A 22,313-nucleotide genomic window follows, 5' to 3' on the forward strand; every position below is an offset into this window, starting at 1 on the left:
AATTTATTGTTTAAATACATCAATACATAATTGACTGTTTTGTTGATTTTTGTATTCATTTCACTCTCGCCTGTTAATGGCTGCCTGTGCTAGCTCAGAAGTTCTCTTTTTTAAATGATTTACAATTTTCAGTGCTGAGGCAATTTTCAGTTGCTGACTAACAAAAAGGTTACCCATAGGTAGACGTCAAGAGGTGTAAGGTTTGGAGACTATGGTGGATACCCAACAGCTCCTCTTCGACCTAGTCATCATTCAGGGGGATTTTCATCCAAGTAGGCTCTGACAACTCTGTGGTAGTGAGGCAGAGCACCATATTGTTGTAGATATAATTTTCATTTCCTAATGCCTCTCGGGTGGCAGGTAAAATTGATGTTTGCAGTGTATGAAGATACACCCGATCAGTTGCAGTGCCTTCAAAAAAGAATGAGCCAATCCACCATGCCCCTGATGGCAGACCACACCGAAGATTAACACCTCATAGATTAACGTGTTTGTCCACATGAACGTGAGAATTTTCAAGAGCCCAGTACATGCAGTTGTGTCAGTTTACAGTACCGTTCATTTTGAATTGCGCCTTGTTAGACCAGTTAACCATCCTTGCAAACCATTCTTCCTCGTGGTGCATGTACACTTTCCACTTTGAAGCCTTCAGAATTCATTGTACACTAGATTGGCTTACCCCAGCTACAACTCTTACCCACAACAAAACATTTTCATATGTAATGCGCACTGACAGAATCACATAGTTTTTGTCTGTGAACACTTGAGAGCGTGCTTGTCACATTACATTATTCTAAAGTAACTTGATAAGCAGGGACTGTTGTGAACTCTGTAGAATGAGGTCCTGTTTTACATCAGAAAGTATATAAAGTCCATATGCAAACATAAACATCATGTGTTGCTCATGACACAAGCCTCAGTAGACAAGTCAGTCTCATGCTGTGGCAGGCAGAAGACTAACAGATGCTGTGCGTCAAGGCTTACAGGAAGCCAAGTTATGCCAGATGGCGCTAATAACTAAGTCTTCTCTTAGCAGAACCAATGAACAGTTAATATAATGACAACATGAATAATTAATTATACAGAACAAAAGAGTTATATTTAAAAACAAAGATGATGTGACTTACCATACGAAAGCGCTGGCAGGTCGATAGAAACACAGACAGACACATACATACACACAAAATTCAAGCCTTCGCAACAAACCGCCGCCCCACCAGGAAAGAGGGAAGGAGAGGGAAAGACGAAAGGAAGCGGTCTCCAAGGGAGAGGACAAGGAGCCACTCCAATCCCGGGAGCGGAAAGACCCACTCCAGGGGGGATAAAAGGACTGGCACACACCCGCACACACACACACATCCATCCACACATACACAGACACAAGCAGACATATTTAAAGACAAAGAGTTTGGGCAGAGATGTCAGTCGAGGCGGAAGTGCAGAGGCAAAGATGATGTTGAATGATAGGTGAGGTGTGAGTGGCGGCAACTTGAAATTAGCGGAGACTGAGGCCTGGTGGGTAACGGGAAGAGAGGATATATTGAAGAGCAAGTTCCCATCTCTGGAGTTCGGATAGGTTGGTGTTGGTGGGAAGTATCCAGATAACCCGGACGGTGTAACACTGTGCCAAGATGTGCTGGCTGTGCACCAAGGCATGTTTAGCCACAGGGTGATCCTCATTACCAACAAACACTGTCTGCCTGTGTCCATTCATGCGAATGGACAGTTTGTTGCTGGTCATTCCCACATAGAATGCATCGCAGTGTAGGCAGGTCAGTTGGTAAATCACGTGGGTGCTTTCACGTGTGGCTCTGCCTTTGATCGTGTACACCTTCCGGGTTACAGGACTGGAGTAGGTGGTGGTAGGAGGGTGCATGGGACAGGTTTTACACCGGGGGGCGGTTACAAGGATAGGAGCCAGAGGGCAGGGAAGGTGGTTTGGGGATTTCATAGGGATGAACTAACAGGTTACGAAGGTTAGGTGGACGGCGGAAAGACACTCTTGGTGGAGTGGGGAGGATTTCATGAAGGATGGATCTCATTTCAGGGCAGGATTTGAGGAAGTCGTATCCCTGCTGGAGAGCCACATTCAGAGTCTGGTCCAGTCCCGGAAAGTATCCTGTCACAAGTGGGGCACTTTTGTGGTTCTTCTGTGGGGGATTCTGGGTTTGAGGGGATGAGGAAGTGGCTCTGGTTATTTGCTTCTGTACCAGGTCGGAAGGGTAGTTGCGGGATGCGAAAGCTGTTGTCAGGTTGTTGGTGTAATGGTTCAGGAATTCCGGACTGGAGCAGATTCGTTTGCCACGAAGACCTAGGCTGTAGGGTAGGGACCGTTTGATGTGGAATGGGTGGCAGCTGTCATAATGGAGGTACTGAGGTACTGCCTTTCATCTTTCCCTCTCCTTCCCTCTTTCCTGGTGGGGCGGCGGTTTGTTGCGAAGGCTTGAATTTTGTGTGTATGTATGTGTCTGTTTGTGTTTCTATCGACCTGCCAGCGCTTTCGTATGGTAAGTCACATCATCTTTGTTTTTAAATATATTTTTCCCCGCATGAAATGTTTCCCTCTATTATATTGAGAACAAAAGAGTTAGATATACTTCTGTTTGCTAACATTTGTTATGGTATGTATTGTGAGCTGGAACTTTTATGTTAACAATTTAACATTTCTGTGCTCTTTGGATGCAATATTGTATATCGCAGATCTGAAGATAGCTTTTTAGATAAGCCAAAACTAGTAATCAGTAAAATTACATTTGCTGTCATGACTATTAAGGGTTTTTCTGAATCCACTGTTTTCACATTGCTTTGTCTCCAAATTTGACCATGTCACATAATGAATCACTTTCTGCATTCTCTTCCGTAAATAAGAAATAAACCAGGCATGTACTGAACTATGTATTCCATAAAAACATGGTGTCTGTAATAGAATATTATGTTTGTTTGTAGTGATTGTTCTGCAATCATATAATCATATCATAACGTACCTTTCTCCCTAGGTATGCACTATACATTATGTTCCTTTATGTCTAGAGTCAACTGCAAATCTCTGCAGCAAGCATCGATCATCTGTAGATCTCCCTGCAATTTTCTACAGTTTTCTAGTATTGTGACTATGTAATGGCATCATCTGCAAAAAGTCTTGTGGGACTTCTGATGATACCACTAGGCCATTTATACATGGAAGAGCAACAGAGACTGGTACACCAGCCTAATATCGTTTAGGGCCCTCGCAAGCATGCAGAAGTGCCGGAACACAATGTGGCGTGGACTCCACTAATGTCTGAAATAGCGCTGGAAGGAACTGACGCCATGATTCCTGCAGGACTGTTTGTAAATCTGTGAGAGTACGAGAGCCTGGATATTTCTTCTAAACAGCATATTGCAAGGCATCCCAGGTATGCTCCGTAATGTTCATGTCTGGAGAGTTTGGTGGGCAGTGGAAGTGTTTAAACTCAGAATAGTGTTCCTGGAGCCACTCTGTAGCAATTCTGGACATGTGGAGTGTCGCATTGTCCTGCTGGAATTGGCCAAGTCGGTTGGAATGCACAATGGACATGAATGGATGCAGGTGATCAGACAGGATGCATACGTATGTGTCACCTGTCAGAGTCGTATTTAGACATATCAGGGGTCCCATATTACTCCAACTGCATGCGGCCCCCACCATGACAGAGCCTCCACCAGCTTGATCAGTCCCCTGCTGACATGCAGGGTCCACGGATTCATGAGGTTTTCTCCATACCCGTACACGTCCATCCACTTGATACAATTTGAAACGAGACTCGTCTGACCATGCAACATGTTTCCAGCCATCAACAGTCCAATTTCAGTGTTGACGGGTCCAGGCGAGGTGTAAAGCATTGTGTTGTGCAGTCATCGAGGGCACAGGACTGGGCCTTCGGCTCCGAAAGCCCTTATCGATGATGTTTCGTTGAATGGTTCGCATGCTGACATTCGTTGATGGCCCAGCATTTAAATCTGCAGCAGTTTGCAGAAGAGTTGTAATTCTATCACGTCAAATGATACTTTTCAGTCCTAGTCGGTCCCATTATTGCAGGATCTTTTTCTGACCGCAGAGATGTCTGAGATTTGATGTTTTACCAGATTGCTGATATTCACGGTACACTCGTGAAATCGTCGTATAGGAAAATCCCCAATTCATTGCTGCCTTGGAAATGTTGTGTCCCATCGCTCATGTGCCAACTATAACACTATGTTCAAACTCACTTAAATCTTGATGACCTGCCATTTTAGCAGCAATAACTGATCTAACAACTGTGCCAGACACTTGTTGTCTTATATAGACATTGGCGACTGCATTGCTGTACTATAGCTGTTTACATATCTCAGTATTTGAATACACATTCCTATACCACTTTCTTTGGCACTTCAATGTATATAGTGTGAATAGTAACAGACCTATAGCAGTACCTCAGGTTAGACCCAAAGTTGCTTACACATCTGAAGATTCCTCTCTGTTGAAAATGGCATGTTGTGCTCTGTTTGCTAGGAACTCTTCAGTCCAACCACGTGACTGATGTGACATTTCGTATTTTGTTCCTTAGGTGGCAGTGCAGAACTGTATCCAGCTGCTTCCAGAAGTCAAGGAACATAGCATCAGCATTTTCACTGGTGTATACTGTGTCTCGTCTCGTGGACGAATGGAGTGAGCTGGATTTCACACGACATTGTTTGCAAAATTCATGTTGGTTCCTACAGAGCAGCTTTTCAGTCTTCAGTAATGTCATAAAACATGTTCCAAAATTCTACAGTAGACCAGCATTGGCAATATAGGCAAATAATTTTGAACTTCTGTTCGACAGCCTTTATTGAAAATAAGAATGACCTATGCTTTTCTTCAATCACCAGGAATGTTTTGCTACTGCAGAACCTACCACACACTGCTGCTAGAAGAGGAGCCAGTTCTTTCACATAATCTGTGTGTGTATAATTGTATTGGTGTCCCACAGATGTAGTGGCTTTCCTCTGTTGAGCAATTTTAGTTGATTTTTTTATCCCATGCTTACTGATTTTGATATTTCACTCTGATGTTTGTCCGATGATTTAATGCAGGTACTGTGGTTCAGTCTTCTTCATTAAACAGTTTTGGAAACTAGAGTTTAGTATTTCAGCATTCTTTCCTCCATTTCAATGTCACAGTGTGTCTGAACAAATGGCTTTGATCTGTTTACTGTTTCAATGTGAGAAGAGAACTTCTTACGGTTTGCTGTAGATAGAATTTGTTGAATGCTTCACATAAGACTCTCCTTACATTAATTTTGGCTGTGTTCAGTTTTAGTTTTTCTGTGGGATTTGCCTACGTATAAATTTCCAGTTTGCTTTTGGAGCAGCTTTCAAACATTTCTGTCAGACCACAGAGGGTCTTTCCCATCGCTCACAACTTTGTTTGGCACATACCTGTGTTAGATGCATTGGGCAGTACTCTTGAACCTGTCCATTTATGCTCCATATTTTCAGTCCTCGATATGAATCTTATGTCGTAACCACTCTGGAAATTTGAAGTCTGTTTTTTGTTGCACATACTAAACCGAAATATCTTCCTACCTTTCTTTATATGCCTATTTACAACAATATTCGGCAATGGTGTAACAGCTTTATGATCATGATTCTCTGTTTCGTGTTAACCGAGCCTAATAAAAGTTCAGGCTTGTTGGTGATCTGAAGATCTAAGACATTACCTTCACAAGTCAGTTCTCTGATCAGCTGCTCAAGGCAGTCGTGGGATAAGGTATTTAGAAATGATTCCCTGTCCCCACTACCCACCCAAATCTCCTGAGACTCTTTTTTTAAGTCTATAGCTTGAAGTGGAAATCTCCATCTGACACTGTAACGTGACCAGGAAATTTATGCAAATCTTCTCCAAGTTTTCCCTAACATTTTCTGCCAATAATGTTCCTGAGGAAGAGGGTCTATAGAAACATCTAGTTATCACGTTTGATCCACTTCATCCAAATTATTTTGCATTACAAATTTGTACTAACCCTACTAGAAATGACCATATTATTTACGCCTATAAACATGCCAACTCCACTTACGTTCAACCTATGCTTGTGATGTAGTTGGTATCACTGTGTCCTCTCATTTTATATTTAGCTATAAAAAGTTATAGCTTCATTATTACTGCAATACCATCTTTCCTTCAGAAACCTGATTTGCAGCATGTATATCACCGATCTGAAGCTGTATGGAAATTGTTCTAGCTACAGTTGAGCTGGCACATTTACTGAATTTCGTTATCGATAGTATATTGTAATTAGAATCAAGACAACATATTTCCAATAATAAGCTTTATTCATAATATAAGTTGTGAGATAAACTGAATTTACCTGTGAATAGCAGGTACTAATTGAAAACTATCAGAAAATTAATGTCCACTTGACTTGGAGGAATATATGAGGCGTTTAGGAGTGACAATAAAATTTTGTTTGTATAGACTCTGTGTGCGCATGTGTGCATAGATGTGTGTGTGTATGTGTGTGTGTGTGTGTGTGTGTGTGTGTGTGTTTGTGGGGGAGGGGGGGATTTCTTTTCTTTCATTAAAAAAAAAAAACGGTTATTCTGTGCTTTTTCACTTTGCAAGCCATTGACATTGATGGCAAACTATTCATCTTATTACACAAGAAAATGAAAATCAACATTAATATTTGTTAAAAAAATTATTTCAGTAGCTTGTAACTGATATCATTGCAAGTGCAGGAAAGGATGTCTATTTGGAATGTGTTATTTATTGACCATTAACAGCAGGCCGACTTAAAAAGAAGAGTGAGATAACATTAGAACTGGATATTAAAGAAAGCAAACAGCACTAATTCATTTCGTAAACAAGTTCTAGGACCCACTTCAAGAAGCCTGAGTAAGTGAAACTGATGAATTTCTACAGTGAGAGTTTGATTCCAGTCTTTCTGACAGTGAAAAGAAAAGCAGGTGTCGTTGGGGGGTGGGGGAAGAGTGAGCTTTTCAAACTATAGAAAAAATCAAAATAATGTTGGCAGCTGCTGCACACAATCGTAATGTGCTTATGTTACAGGGAAGATTGTCTTCTGTGCATCTGGACATTATTCCTACCATAATCAGTAGTTCTGCATTCAGGCTGACTGAGATGCAATGGTAAAAGTCAAACATCAGGTAAGGAATGATTCTTATTGCTCTTATGATGCATTTCAGAATTTACCCATCATCAGATATCTTCAAAAATCAGATACAAGAATATTTTATAAAATGTAGTAATGGATGGCTGTAACATTCCCTTTTGATTGAAAACATCTGGCACAAATTAGAATACACCTACCCAGTAGCAATTGCTGCACATAGATTTTTTACCACCGGGTGGCATTACAAGATGTGTAGTGATGCCAAGGTGCATCAACTACTGTACATTTATTATACTGTGTGTCTCATGGCTGTGAATCAACTTATTATAAAAGAAATATTCTCTTTATACTACTGGTAATGATTTTACAATGTTAAAGCATTATAAGAAATATTTGTTAAATTTTAGAGTATTACATGACACATCGTCAGAAACTACAATCACCACTGTGCAATTTGACAAATAGCTTAAAACTAAAATATACAATAGCAATACAAATATATGCCACACATTGAAATACAGGCAGTAAAATAGGGGAATAGGAATACAGTATTTTTGTTACAAGTAGAACAGTACATCTGTCAGTCTCAGTTTCGGTACCAGAAAAGTGTCCAATATGTCCTGTTGTATTTACATCAAATAGAAGAATAATTTTCTGCTAACGATCACAACCAGTTTTTTATGAAAAATAGTAGTATTTTAGTATAAACAAAAGTCAGTTGTATGGGGAATTACATGTCGTGTCCATATAACTAAGAAATGGTATTTGTTTTAGTGTGTTGTTAAATGTGAAAATCATAGCGTCTTGTGATCCTTTACAAAAGTTACGAACTCAAAGTATAAAGTACATAGTGTAACTACATCTCAACCATAAAATATATGACAAAGAAGAAATTTAATTTTGTGATTGGGGTAGGGGAGGGGAGGGGGGAGGGAGGGAGGCCTCAACAGCCAGAGAATGGTCGTGTATGTTTTCCACTATATGGTGGGTAGCTACCCTTCTTGAATTTTGTCACTGTAGAGTTGGAATCAAATAGAAGTCTTAACTACTTAGATTTGAATATTACTAGGCAACCTGCAGAATTTTTTGTTTAGATATTTTCAGAAAACTATCCACTAGAGTTGTAACTATTAATGTAGACTCTTGTCATTCACACATACATAGGTTTGCTTTCTTTCTGTCAGTGTTAAACAGGTTAGCTAAACTTGACTTAAGCCCAGCAAGTGTTAGAAAAGAAATTTGTGTATCACGCAAATAGGTCTGAAAAACATTTATACTGAATGTATCATACTTAGCATCTGTGAATCGTTTTTCAAAAACAAGGAAAAATGTTATTCTGGGTCTCCTGAGAATCCACATAAATTTGTATTGTATCCTGTACAGGACATTTCCATGAACGCATTTCGAGTGCATTTAAGAAAGTCAAAATACATATTGGCTTCAAGGCACACAAGGAACTTTAGATAGTTTTTTCATACATCTTTTGACAATAAGCAGAATAAGTATACAAAGTCAGAAGTATATGAAATTACGTGTGGATCCTGTGACAGTGTTTATGTTAGGCAGACAGGACATGACTTCTTAACTAGATTCAGGAAACATTGTTATAAAAACACTACTGCTGTGGGTTGTCATCTCAGTGATCAGAAGGATTACTGAGATACGATTGAAAAGTCTCTAACAATCTTGCACATAGAGTCAAACGAACTCTCCCTCTCCCCCCTCTAACTTCTACTGCCTATAGTTCATATTTTATGGCTTGTAATGAACCATAACACTATGTGTTTTATACTTTTGGTTTACAACTTTTGTAAAGTGTCACAAGACATTTTGCTTTTTGACATTTGACAGTGTGCAGCACCAAGTTATGTTTCTTAGTTTTATGTGGCTGATCTGAAATATCCGATGACTGAATTGTGTTTTTACTAAAATAATATTTCTTATGTTTCATAAAATACTGATTTCCTCCCCCCCCCCCTCCCCCCCCCCCCCTCCATCCCCAAATTTCTACTGTGTGTGTCTTTATGTTGTATGGTTCACACATAGTTACACTATGTATTTTATACTTGTGAGTTTATAACTTTTGAGAAGCATCACCTGACACTACAATTTTTAACATTTGACGACACGTAGAACCAAATAATACACTCCTGGAAATGGAAAAAAGAACACATTGACACCGGTGTGTCAGACCCACCATACTTGCTCCGGACACTGCGAGAGGGCTGTACAAGCAATGATCACACGCACGGCACAGCGGACACACCAGGAACCGCGGTGTTGGCCGTTGAATGGCGCTAGCTGCGCAGCATTTGTGCACCGCCGCCGTCAGTGTCAGCCAGTTTGCCGTGGCATACGGAGCTCCATCGCAGTCTTTAACACTGGTAGCATGCCGCGACAGCGTGGACGTGAACCGTATGTGCAGTTGACGGACTTTGAGCGAGGGCGTATAGTGGGCATGCGGGAGGCTGGGTGGACGTACCGCCGAATTGCTCAACACGTGGGGCGTGAGATCTCCACAGTACATCGATGTTGTCGCCAGTGGTCGGCGGAAGGTGCACGTGCCCGTCGACCTGGGACCGGACCGCAGCGACGCACGGATGCACGCCAAGACCGTAGGATCCTACGCAGTGCCGTAGGGGACCGCACCGCCACTTCCCAGCAAATTAGGGACACTGTTGCTCCTGGGGTATCGGCGAGGACCATTCGCAACCTCCATGAAGCTGGGCTACGGTCCCGCACACCGTTAGGCCGTCTTCCGCTCACGCCCCAACATCGTGCAGCCCGCCTCCAGTGGTGTCGCGACAGGCGTGAATGGAGGGACGAATGGAGACGTGTCGTCTTCAGCGATGAGAGTCGCTTCTGCCTTGGTGCCAATGATGGTCGTATGCGTGTTTGGCGCCGTGCAGGTGAGCGCCACAATCAGGACTGCATACGACCGAGGCACACAGGGCCAACACCCGGCATCATGGTGTGGGGAGCGATCTCCTACACTGGCCGTACACCACTGGTGATCGTCGAGGGGACACTGAATAGCGCACGGTACATCCAAACCGTCATCGAACCCATCGTTCTACCATTCCTAGACCGGCAAGGGAACTTGCTGTTCTAACAGGACAATGCACGTCCGCATGTATCCCGTGCCACCCAACGTGCTCTAGAAGGTGTAAGTCAACTACCCTGGCCAGCAAGATCTCCGAATCTGTCCCCCATTGAGCATGTTTGGTACTGGATGAAGCGTCGTCTCACGCGGTCTGCACGTCCAGCACGAACGCTGGTCCAACTGAGGCGCCAGGTGGAAATGGCATGGCAAGCCGTTCCACAGGACTACATCCAGCATCTCTACGATCGTCTCCATGGGAGAATAGCAGCCTGCATTGCTGCGAAAGGTGGATATACACTGTACTAGTGCCGACATTGTGCATGCTCTATTGCCTGTGTCTATGTGCCTGTGGTTCTGTCAGTGTGATCATGTGATGTATCTGACCCCAGGAATGTGTCAATAAAGTTTCCCCTTCCTGGGACAATGAATTCACGGTGTTCTTATTTCAATTTCCAGGAGTGTATTTCTTAGTTGTATAGATATGATGTGTAAGCCCTCTCCCCCCTTCCCTCATGATTGATTTTTGTTTGTACTAAAATACTTTCTGTTTGTCATTAAAAAGCTGGTTGTACTTATTATCAGAAAATTGTTTTTCTGTTTGATGTAAGTACAACAGCACATATTCGGTAAATTCTGGAATCGGAATTGAATCTGACAGACAATCCTAATTGTGACATGACTGTTGTATTTCCCTTCCCCCATTTTACTGCCTGTATTTCAGTTTGCAGTGTATGTTTGTACTGATGTTGTATTTTTAATTTTATGTCTCATGTCATATTGGACACCTGTTGTGACTGTAACTTCTGACGATGTGTGGTCCCACGTAATACTCCCGAATTTAACAAATTTTTTGTGTAACCTTTTATCACTGTAAAGTCGTTACCAGTTGTATACAGAAAATATTTCTTTATGATAATCGATTCACAGCCATCAGGTCACAATATAATAAATGTATAGTAGTTGATCCAACGTTATGCAACTATACACTTTGTATCGCCACCTGCCGGCAAAAATGTCTACTTGGTCCACACACTGCAAAATTATGTCAGTAGTCTGAGAATATTTGTTACACATACAACAGGAAATGCTATATCTATGTGCAACAATCGCTCCTGGATAGGTGTATTGTAGTTTGTGCCAGGTGTTTTCAATCAAAGTGGAATGCTACAGCCATCCATTTTTACATTTTATAAAATATTTTTGTATCTGATTTTTTGGTAGATATCTGATGATGTATAATTCTGAAACACACGATATCAGCAATAAAGTCATTCTTTACCTGATATTTGTCTTTTACGATTGTGACCCTGTCATCCTGAATTCAGAACTAGTGATTATTGTAAGAATTATCGTCTGCTTCGTGTGTGACTTTGTCACATATGTAGTATTCCTACCGGTGCTTTAGTGCATTACCTATTCTGCTTATAATAAGTCCTTCTAGTAGCATGAGATGTCTGGATGTGTTCAAGCTTGTCTACAAAAACGAATTCTTCAGGTTACAACTGTAGTTGAGACTACACATGAAATTGATTGGTTTGTGCAGATTTTCATGAAAGGTGCCATAGTTTCTAATAGTCTGTATTCTTTTTTTGTTATTACAGTTTGGAATTACCGATGCATTCTTATGAATAAAAATTATCGCATATGCAGGCAAGGTGTTATCTTCAAAAATATTGCAAGAAGTATTTGGAAGCTTAATGATTGGTCACTTATTTCTAGATGTGGCATTGAGTTACCTAGCTAAAGTCACTTAACTTTTTGTATCACCTTGATGAAGTATTCTGAAAAATTCTCATTTGAAATGTTACAGCAAGTAAATTTAATTTTTAATTGCATGCATAAGCCACAACTACTTGCATCATTAACCCTGTGAACTACCTACCTTGACTTCTTGACTTCCATTGTGCCAATAAGACTCTTAAACACAGTAATGTCTCATTAGCTTCAAGGCGAATGCACTAGTTTTCTGCAGAAAATGCTGATTTATCTAATGACTCAAATCACACTGAATGAATAATATACTTTGTCAGAAGTTTTCCTGCTTCTTCAATCAAATTGCAAACAACTAAAACTAAACTCAATTATTAAATCTTAAGAAACCCCATGCTCCATAAGTCTTCTCCTTTGAAATTTGATTTAGTATCTTGTTGGAGGAGTAGTCATAAGTATCTGATCTGGTAAAACCTATTTACTTCACAACAGGAGGTTGTTAAAAACTGTGAGGGAAATATTAATGACACAAATTCAGATTTTGGTTGTAAATTAGGCACTAATCCTCTTGGGGAACATTATGGAAGGAATGAATAGACTAATTAGTGTTGCTTCATTGTAAAACAAGTTCTTCATTCTGCACTTTTGTTTCTTCATTGACTTATAATTTTCACTTTTCTGTGAATACTAAAGATGATTGACTACTGTGTGACACTAAATATTTTTTTTTCAGTTGAGCTTCTTTACTCCTTTACTCTCAAAACTACATTTCCACACCTTTGAGGTAGTCCTGAAGGTTACTTGTGTATCATACAAGACTGCACATAGACTGTCAGTTAAAACAAAAGTACCTCCTCCTTTCAATGTTTTATTCACTTTTGGGAAATTAATTTTGATGTTACTTTTTCTGTCATGTACGTGTACAAACATTGAGAAATATGCACAGTGAAATTTCTTGGTCATTTGGGATGTATGTAGTACACAGAGCTGCCACCTCTGATAGAAACAATGGCTCTAATCCAGCTGAGCATTGAGTGAACTGAGCTTCAAGGGCAGATATTGGTACTTCATTCCATTCTGCTTCAGTTCTGTGCCAGAGTTCATCAGTCGCAGTGACTGGTGATCATTGGTGTGCCAATCTCTCGGCAACTCAGTGCCGGATATTTTCAGTGGATGATGGATCGGGGGAATATGCCAGTCAGGGCAGTAGTTGAAGTAGGTTGTGACAGCGTGCACAATGCGCTGTCTCGCATTAAATTTTCAAAAGATAATGTCACAGAGACATTGAATACGAGGCTTAGCCACTAGACTTAATACATTGGAAATGAAATGCCTACTGTCCAAATTGTCAGGAATAGGAACCAGAAGGTATTGTCTCGTGTATCCTACGGCAGCTCGTAGTGTTGTGCCAGGTGACGTCCGTATGATTATGACAAATGTAATTTGACAGCATTCTCTGTGTAAATACCACACACAGGTAAACCTACCAACGGTGCTGTATGTGAAATATCTGAAAATGTGATGTCTCCAGTATTATCATTTAAGGTATCACTGCCAGCTCATTTCTCTCTGCTGTCACATCAGTGGAAACCATAACAATGGTTGTCATGCTAACAGTCTGTGGTGCTCTTCACATGACTGCCAATGGGGATTCTTGCGTTGCAGCAAACGAACCCATTTTCTGTTTTGAGGTACCTGGCAGGGTTATGCAATCCTGTACAGCTGAGAGAACACGATCAGACCTCTGAGGTTCTAGTCGTGTTGGATCATTGAGATCTGCATAGTGCTGAGTGTGGTCCTGGTGAACAGTTCTATTCCATATTGGCACGGCAGTCTTGGGAACCTGAACGATGCTAGCAGCAATATCACAGGACGATAAAATGCACTCTCGGTAGACCGCAATCCTACCACTGTTGAATTCTGACAGGTGCTTCTTGATGTTTCTCCTTTTAATATGAGATGTAGTACAATATTCTCACAAAAAACAGACCTTAAAATACAATTTCTTAATAAGCAACCCTCTGTGTAATCTTTTCCTTATTCACAGAATGGCATTACCCCTACTTGCCTTTTACAGTTGCACTGAAATGCTAATCATTTGCAGATTCAACCACCTTTCACACTTCTTTTCATTTTCATGTTTGTTACATACTGTCTTCATGGAGTTGCATTTTTGGCGGCCAGTAGTGTACGTCAGTATTCCTCATTCTGTAGCCTGCATTAACAATTGTCACATGTCTAACTTTACTATCATTATGTCTGAAATTTTCTGATATTGACATCAGCAGCAACTAAGTTCTTGCACCCTTTTACAAAAGGTAGCATTAAAAAGAACTAGTTTTGGAAAAAATGTAGTTGAATAGCCATTGTATCACTTTTGATGAGCAAATGCCCTTCATGACTCTCACGACAGGAAAATCAGAATTGGGCTCTGTGTCTGTGTTTTCATTGAGTGTGCACTACAGGATATTAACTCAGTTTGTCAAAGAACTTCTTGGTTGAAGTATGCACAACAACAATAAATAACCTAATCCTTGCCAAAGTGAGAGCAATAGCAGATGCTGTAGATCTTAGGTGAATGCATTTATGTGAACTCCTAGGCAGTGGCTGTCAGGTAGCAGTTGCTGCATTATGCGTAATAGGCCAACTTGAAAGTGTGAATTGTGCTGTCTAAGATAACCAGACATTTATGTCACAGAAGTGTCCTTCGATAGATCTGTTGTTATTAGCAAGTCAGAAAGTAAAGTAAATCCTCATTCCATTAGATACATACCTTTACCATATACTCAAAATTTAGTAAAAAAAGAATCCAGTGATTGGCCTTGAATAGTGAGCACAGCATCTACTCTGAAAATCATTTACAGTACACTATAAGCATATACACTAATGGACAGCTTGAGCGGAGGACAACACTTCATCTACAGACAACAGCAGCCTGCAAATTGGCCAGCTTATGCTGTATTTAGAATTGTGTGTGTGTGTGTGTGTGTGTGTGTGTGTGTGTGTGTGTGTGTGTGGGCGCACGCGCGCGCATGTGCAGAGGGGGGTCAGGAACACACTAACACTATTATTTTCCTGGCAAAAAGCACTGTGAAAAATGTGAATGAGTGTTCACATTAGCTTATAAAGTTCTCCTATGCTGCTGCTGCTGCTGCTACTACTACTACTACTACTACTACTACTACTACTACTAGAGGTAAACAATGTGTTCTCATATTGTTCTCTTCAAAAGCCATTTATTTATGCTATAAATGTGTCATGGTAACAAAGTTTTACAGTATTGAGAATGTTTGTTGTTAAGTTGTTATTTATTATGATGCTGTTACAGGGAATTCAACAATCTTGAAAGGGGAAGCCAAAGCTGGATCACAGAGCTCTGGAAGGAGTGCATCTTGCAGGGGTGCTGGAGCTAGTAGTGCAAGTCCATTGCCTGTGTCACAGAATGGCTTTGGAGGACCGGAAAAAGCAGCACAAGCCAAAAGAAACCAACGTGGAAGGAAACGCACCTTGCATTCGCCAATCGGTTGTAAATTCATTCTGAATTTCTTACCTATTTTATAATTACATTGTAATTTTCATTTTGAATGAATTGCATTCTTAAAGAAAATTATCAGAAAGAGTTGGAAGCATTTTGTAGACACTACTTAGGAATGTGAACTGTGTTTGCTATCCCAGTATAATGCTCAGTTATGAGCTTAATATTTCATGTGCAGGATGCAGTTCCTACTTTATCCAAAGCACATTGTTTAGAACCATTACCTTTATTGCCTTTGGGCAGTACTCTGTGTAATTATAATTCTTTTACAGTGTTCATTTTTCACATGTTGAATAATTCTTTTGCTGGCCGGTGTGGCCGAGCAGTTCTAGGCGCTTCAGTCTGGAACTGCGTGACCACTATGGTCACAGGTTCGAATCCTGCCTCGGGCATGGATGTGTGTGATGTCCTTAGGTTAGTTAGGTTTAAGTAGTTCTAAGTTCTAGGGGACTGATGACCTCAGATGTTACGTCCCATAGTGCTCAGAGCCAATAATTCTTTTTAAAATCTAGAATTCTGCTTCTTTTGGGCAGCACACAGTAATGTGAATTAAAACGTTTTTCTTTTTTCAGCTATGGTGTGCCAGCCAATAAGGCAACAGATATGGCGTTGGGGTCAGATGGTGTTTAGTTTTCTGTTGTGGTTCATGCTTCTGCTGTCTGATGTCTTGGACATGAGCACACAGTTATTGGCACATCTGTAAGACTTCACAATTTAATCTGCCTTGAAACATTCGGATTATTTATGCATTACACATTTTATCTACAGTGAAGTAATTTTTTTTTCCCAGAAAATAAGATCTGTTAATGATTTCTGGATGTGATGAATGCAGTTGCCATTTGCCCTTGATTTGATGAGAAACATAGATCTTTCCCTTTTTGGGGTGCAGGGTGCTGTGTACATGTGGAGATAATTACTTGGAGAGATGAATTGTTTTAAACAGTTATTGTATTTGAGAGGTCTGTTCGTGACATCAGGCCACTGACAAAGATCACAGAGACGTGGTAACATATGTTATAGAGCTTACAGTGAGGAAGAGTTGGTGCTGTTTGTTCTATTTAACACTAAGACCCACAACTTGTTTGATTTCAATCCTTCTTCATTTCTTTTAAAATTGTTAATGTTCATTTGAATATTTATGGCCCCTTGTGCATCACAGCATATTAATGATTAGATTTAATGATGTCACGAACCAATCATTGCATGGAAACATATTAACAGCTTGGCTTGGTGAGCTTTTTCAAGTCTGTAACTGCTTTTTGAGGTGTGGAAAATGTGTACTCGGTGGATGCAAGTTATACTGATAGAGCAACAGAAAAATGAGTACCAGGGTCAGCTTTGTATTTTCAGTCCCAATGCATTGCAGAAGGTGATGAATAAATGAGGTACGAGGAATGATAATTCAGTTCTGAAACCAAACACAAGTTGATGAAGCATACGCACCTTGTTATTCATTCATTCACACATCACATTCTGTAAATCCCATCATGAAGGAGAGCATTCAGGGATGTGGAACACGTCAAGTTAGAGATTAGCAGGGAAAAGAAATCGCTGCTGGCTACTTCTGTAAAGTGTACTAACGACAAATTACGAATAATTTTTTACACCTACTGACTATTATGGTAATTGCTTCTCAATGCTGTACATATATACTTTAGGAGAAAAGAGGTACTTCGAAGAAAGCCACTATTTTGCTGCTGTTTTTATCTAATACATTAAACAAAGAATTCATGTCATTTAAGACAGAACTACCATCATCTGTGTAAATACTGGTTAAGTCAGGATCTATCTAATACAAATATCAGAGTCTTGTGGAATTTACATTCCGGAATCCATATATTCTGATAAATTGTAGGAGGTGTGCCTAAGAAGTATTCTTTACTATCTTTTTGAGTATTTGGGGATGTTCAGTTTCCTGCCTGATGTCCACTGCCAACCTGTTATTGACTTTTGCACTATAGTATAAAACATTTTTGAATCCCAGAGAAGGCTGGATAGTCTATCAGAAAAATTATTTTTGCTTTTTATATTATGGTTGGGAATTAAAAAATTCACCTTAAGTTCACCCTTCTTATTAACTACAAATACCATTTTGGACTAACATTTATCGAGACATAAGGGTAAGAATCCTTAGGTGTTTAAGAGATTTCTGCAAGATATGTGGGTATCAACTACTCACAGCATTCTGCTGCACGCTTCTGTAGAATAAATCCTTTTTTGGTGGTACCCGCAGTGCCCTAACGATGGTCAAAGGACAGTATTGAGTGAAAAGTGTGCAAAGTATGCTTAATGCTGTCTGCAGGTGAACACCATGAGAGACATTTTTATGTGCAAATCAAGCGGAATAGAGATTTTTAACTTACCTACATACTGTGCCACCTTAGTTTATTATCCATCTGGATGCCCAGAAACTTCATTCAAGAAGCCTCATCCAGTGTATGTTCATTGATCTCTACTGCACCAGCTGGAAGTCAATTTGATTTGTTTGGAAGTGCACGATATTAGTTATGTTATTAAGGGTGAAGGCATTGGCTGTCCCAAGTAAATTATTCATGTAGACCAAGAACAGTAGCAAGCCAAACACGTAATGCTGTGATGCATTGTATTATGTTCCCACACTTGAAATTTACTCCAGTTACTGATATATAATCTCGTAAAGTGATGCTTTTCTATTTTAAATTAGGACTCCACCCATGCAAGAGGAGGGCCTTTAAGCCATGCCATTTTAGTTTGCCCCAGCAGACTTCTATGATCTATACAATAAAAGGCCATCACAGAAATATACTAAACTGAGGCATCTCCTTGTCACATCAAAGATCACATACACAACACTTTGGGAGAGGTAAGGAGTGTTGCTAAGTGAGGTTCATGGCACAAAGTGAACTATATCAGGATATTTCACAAGCCCTGAATTAGTGAATTCACAATTATTCATAAAGGATGCTTATGATAGGAGCTCTCCTAAAAATAATAATAATACTGAATTATAAGTGTAGTATGGAAAATTCTGGCAGAATGTAAATAATTGAGGTGTAAAGGTAAGAATGCTGCTGAGGAAGTATTGAATTAGAGAGAAAGTAAACAACTTGACTGAAAGAAGGGATCAGTTGATAGGATACATTCTGAGGTGTTAAGGAATTTTCAATTTGATATTAAAGGAAAGAGTGTGTGTGTGTGTGTGTGTGTGTGTGTGTGTGTGTGTGTGTGTCTGAGGGGGTGGGGGTGAGGGATAAAAAAAAGCGTCTGCAGATTCATGTCGATCACCTTCTTTTTTTGAAAAGATTTAAGAAGAGATTTGTCATTGTTAATTGCAGCTCTGACTTCTTTTTTCTGACATGATTTTTTTGCACTAAAAATTTGAAAGTATTTGGTTCTTTTCTGCACTGCTTAAAGTTCAGATGACACTTCACATAATTAGGCACAAGTCCCCTTGCTTCACATTGTTTATTGAAAGTAATTGCCACACCTGTATTCAGAATTTTCATATTCAAGTCTTTGTATTTCGTAACAGCCTTAGATACCTCAGCAGGTAGGAATCTTGTAGCTTACAACATTTTTATTGACTGAGATCTAGCAACCGTACGTTATTTAATTACAGGATGTATGTATAGACATCTCCTCTGCACAAAATTACTGTCAAATTGACCATGGTTTCAACTGCACTATGGCAGTCTTCATCAGAATTAAAAAAAAAAAAAAAAAAAATTACATAGCATTATCTAGAAAATATAATGACATGGCTTGAAATACAATATACATAATAGAATTGCTTCCATAAATTGTACAAAAAGAGTGTAATTACATGTAATCATACCACGGGTGGAAAATGTCTGAGCAAAAGTGCTCTTGTCATATAGAAGTTGTCACAAGAACAAAAACTAAAACATAAAAATGTAACATGTTTGACTGCTGGATAAAATATTCCATGGTAATACAATGACAGCCGCGAGGTTGCTTAGGGCCAAGAACTGCATCAACACAGCCGCTACTGTCAAACTAAAATGGTTAACAGGACAAGAGAGCCAGTAGGTGGACGCGAAAACAAATTCGTGCCATATAGCAAGAAGTAATCGAATTACAGACAAGAGCAAATGAGACATTGCAAAGACAAACAGAAGCCAGTGTATGAATGTTAGAACATAATGTACGGTTGCTTGGTCTTAGCCAGCAAAAATGTTTAAAATTTCGAGATTCCTACCTGCCGAGGCATCTAAGGTTGTTACAAAATACAAAGACTTGAATATGAAAATTCTGAATACAGGTATGGCAATTACTTTCAATAAACAATGTGAAGCAAGGGGACTTGTACCTAATTATGTGAAGTGTTATCTGAACTTTAAGCAGTGCAAACAGGAACCAAATAAAACTTCCTGGCAGATTAAAACTGTGTGCCGGACCAAGACTCGAACTCGGTACCTTTGCCTTTCGCGAGCAAATGCTTTTTAATATGTTGTAAGCATTTCGTGAAAATATTTCTTTCACTTGTGATCGTGAAAATAAGTTCCGGCAGTTAAACTTTCTAGATCTCATGATAGTAGATGACAAAATTAGCTTCAGTATCTTCCATAAAGAAACCAGTTCTGATCAAATTATACCATTCACTTCAGTACACTCACATTCTCATAAGAAGGCCTTTTTTCATCCAGCTAATCATGGAGCCACCTCCACCTCCCTTTTTTAGTGAAAATCTCAATTGTGAAATCAATCTGATTAAAACTATTGTTGTCAATAATGGCTACAACCCTTCTACAGCAGATAATATTTTTAGTAGGAAAACCAATAAGAGAATCACCATCCTAGGCCTTTCTAATAATGAATCTAATTAAAAGAAAACGATTTTGTCTATACAATTTCTGGGTCCAATTTCTTACAGGAATCAGTGTCTGCTTCAAAGTAAATATAACTGTAAAGTAGTCTTCTCCACCAATAATTCTTTAAAAAGTAACATCACACATAACTTGAAACCTTCGCTTTCCCCTTTGCAGAATTCTGGTATTTATAAAATTATTTGCGGCAATTGTCCCGCCTATTACATAGGGCAAACAGGCCTATCTATTTCGATAAGATTCAAGGAATGCCTTCTAGGCAAAAAAGGCACCAATGTTCACAATTCAACTTTTGCTGATCTTTTGTTAATCACAGGACATAATCCTTAAGATGTAAAAGACATCCAGATCTTGCACTCGGAGAAAAAGACTTTAGGCTTAACATCTTAGAAGAGCTAGAAATTTTTAAACACCTATCTATGAAGGACAGTCTCATTCTTAACAAACAGTTGCAATTATGCAACAAAAATGTTTTCAAGTTATAGAGCCACTAATTAAAAATGGTCTGAATGGGGCTACTCTCCTCAATGTGCTCTCTTAAACATTGTTTCCCCTTCCTTTTTCATGTTTTCTTTGTACATTACTTGAACTGTATTTTCTTGTAAAAAAAAAAAAAAAAAAAAGAAGAAGCCTGTTATGTTGTAACTTTCATACACTGGCTCCTGTTTGTTACCTGTAATATTTAAATTAGTCTTTGCAGTTCTTCATTTGCTCTTGTCTGTTGTTCGATTACTTCTTGCTAGATGGTGCGAATTTGTTTTTGTGTCCACCTGCCTTGGCCTGTTAGCTGTTTTAGTCCAACAGTAGCGGCTGTGTTGATGCAGTTCTTGGCCCTAAGTGACCTTGCGGCTGTCATTGTATTACCATGGAATATTTTATCCAGTTGACAAACATGTTACATTTTTAAATTTTAGTTTTTAATCTTGTGACAATTTCTATTTGACGAGAGCATTTTTGCTCAGATGTTTTTCACCCATGGTGTGATTACATGTAATTACTCTCTGTCTGTACAATTTATGGACGCAATTCTATTAAGTATATGGTATTTCAAGCCATGTCATTATATTTTCTAGGTAATGCTATGTATTTTTTTTTTTTTTTAATCCTGATGAAGACCACCTTAGTTCAGTTGAAGCCATGGTCAATTTGACAATAATTTTGTGCAACCGAGGTTGCTATACATGAGCCCTGTAATTAGATTTACATTTGAAGTACATCTGTCTAACTCTTTAAATCTCACTTCCCTGAAAGGTCTACTGGAAAAGTGCCTCTTTAGCAAATTATCTACAGAAATACTTTCATACTACATTTCCTCATATACTCGCTTGTTTTACCATCATCTAGCCTATAGGCTTTTGACTTACAAAGATTGTATCAAAAATTAAATGAAAAAAAGAAATGTTGCTATCAGCAGGAATCAAACCTGGGTCCATAAATTACCAATCTGTGCTTTACACCACTTGCCTTCAGTACCATCATGACAATGGTTCTTTAAAAAGTCATCATATTCTACACTTGCATGATACAGTAAAAAAAATTTCACATAAAAATAATGACATGGTGCTATGTGCAACATAGCAGTCATAGTGCCAGAAGGGATGACGTCACAACAAAACATATGCATTAGAAAACAGAAAGCTGGCTCACTTCTCTGAGTGGATTGTAGTGTGCCTGACGGTCGTTTCAGGATTGTAGTGTGCCTGACGGTCGTTTCAGCACTTGACACTGATTTCTAGTTATTGTGAAGAGAGCACTACAAGACCTGTTTTCATCAGTTTTATTTTGATGCCAGCACACATTCAAAGAGAAATGATTTACGGCTATCATTTGAAGAGAAATGGTGCAATTTTAGTTTGATTTGTGGCTCTCATTCAAAGTGAGGTGGCAAGTGATGTTTGCAGTGTGCTGTAGAACATTAGCACATAATACTCTGCTACCACTAGGATTTTACTAATTATAACCTTTTTTTTAATCTGTTTGTTAATTATGGTTCAAGCTTGTTGCGTGTAAAACCACCAATTGTGTAT

General features: G+C 39.4%; 1 protein-coding gene across 2 annotated transcripts in view; it reads left to right on the top strand.

Annotated features, from left to right (window-relative positions):
• LOC126477457 (uncharacterized) overlaps positions 1-22,313 on the top strand; it is a 195,624-nt gene that overhangs the window by 39,948 nt on the left and 133,363 nt on the right. For both annotated transcript variants that reach the window (XM_050103617.1, XM_050103618.1), the window contains exons 3-4: positions 15,254-15,448; positions 16,033-16,159. In XM_050103617.1, coding sequence (XP_049959574.1) covers positions 15,254-15,448; positions 16,033-16,159 — 322 coding nt within the window. The remainder of the gene's footprint in view (positions 1-15,253; positions 15,449-16,032; positions 16,160-22,313) is intronic.

This window comes from Schistocerca serialis, chromosome 1 (genome assembly GCF_023864345.2).
Source record: "Schistocerca serialis cubense isolate TAMUIC-IGC-003099 chromosome 1, iqSchSeri2.2, whole genome shotgun sequence".
Classification (NCBI taxonomy): Eukaryota; Metazoa; Arthropoda; class Insecta; order Orthoptera; family Acrididae; genus Schistocerca; species Schistocerca serialis.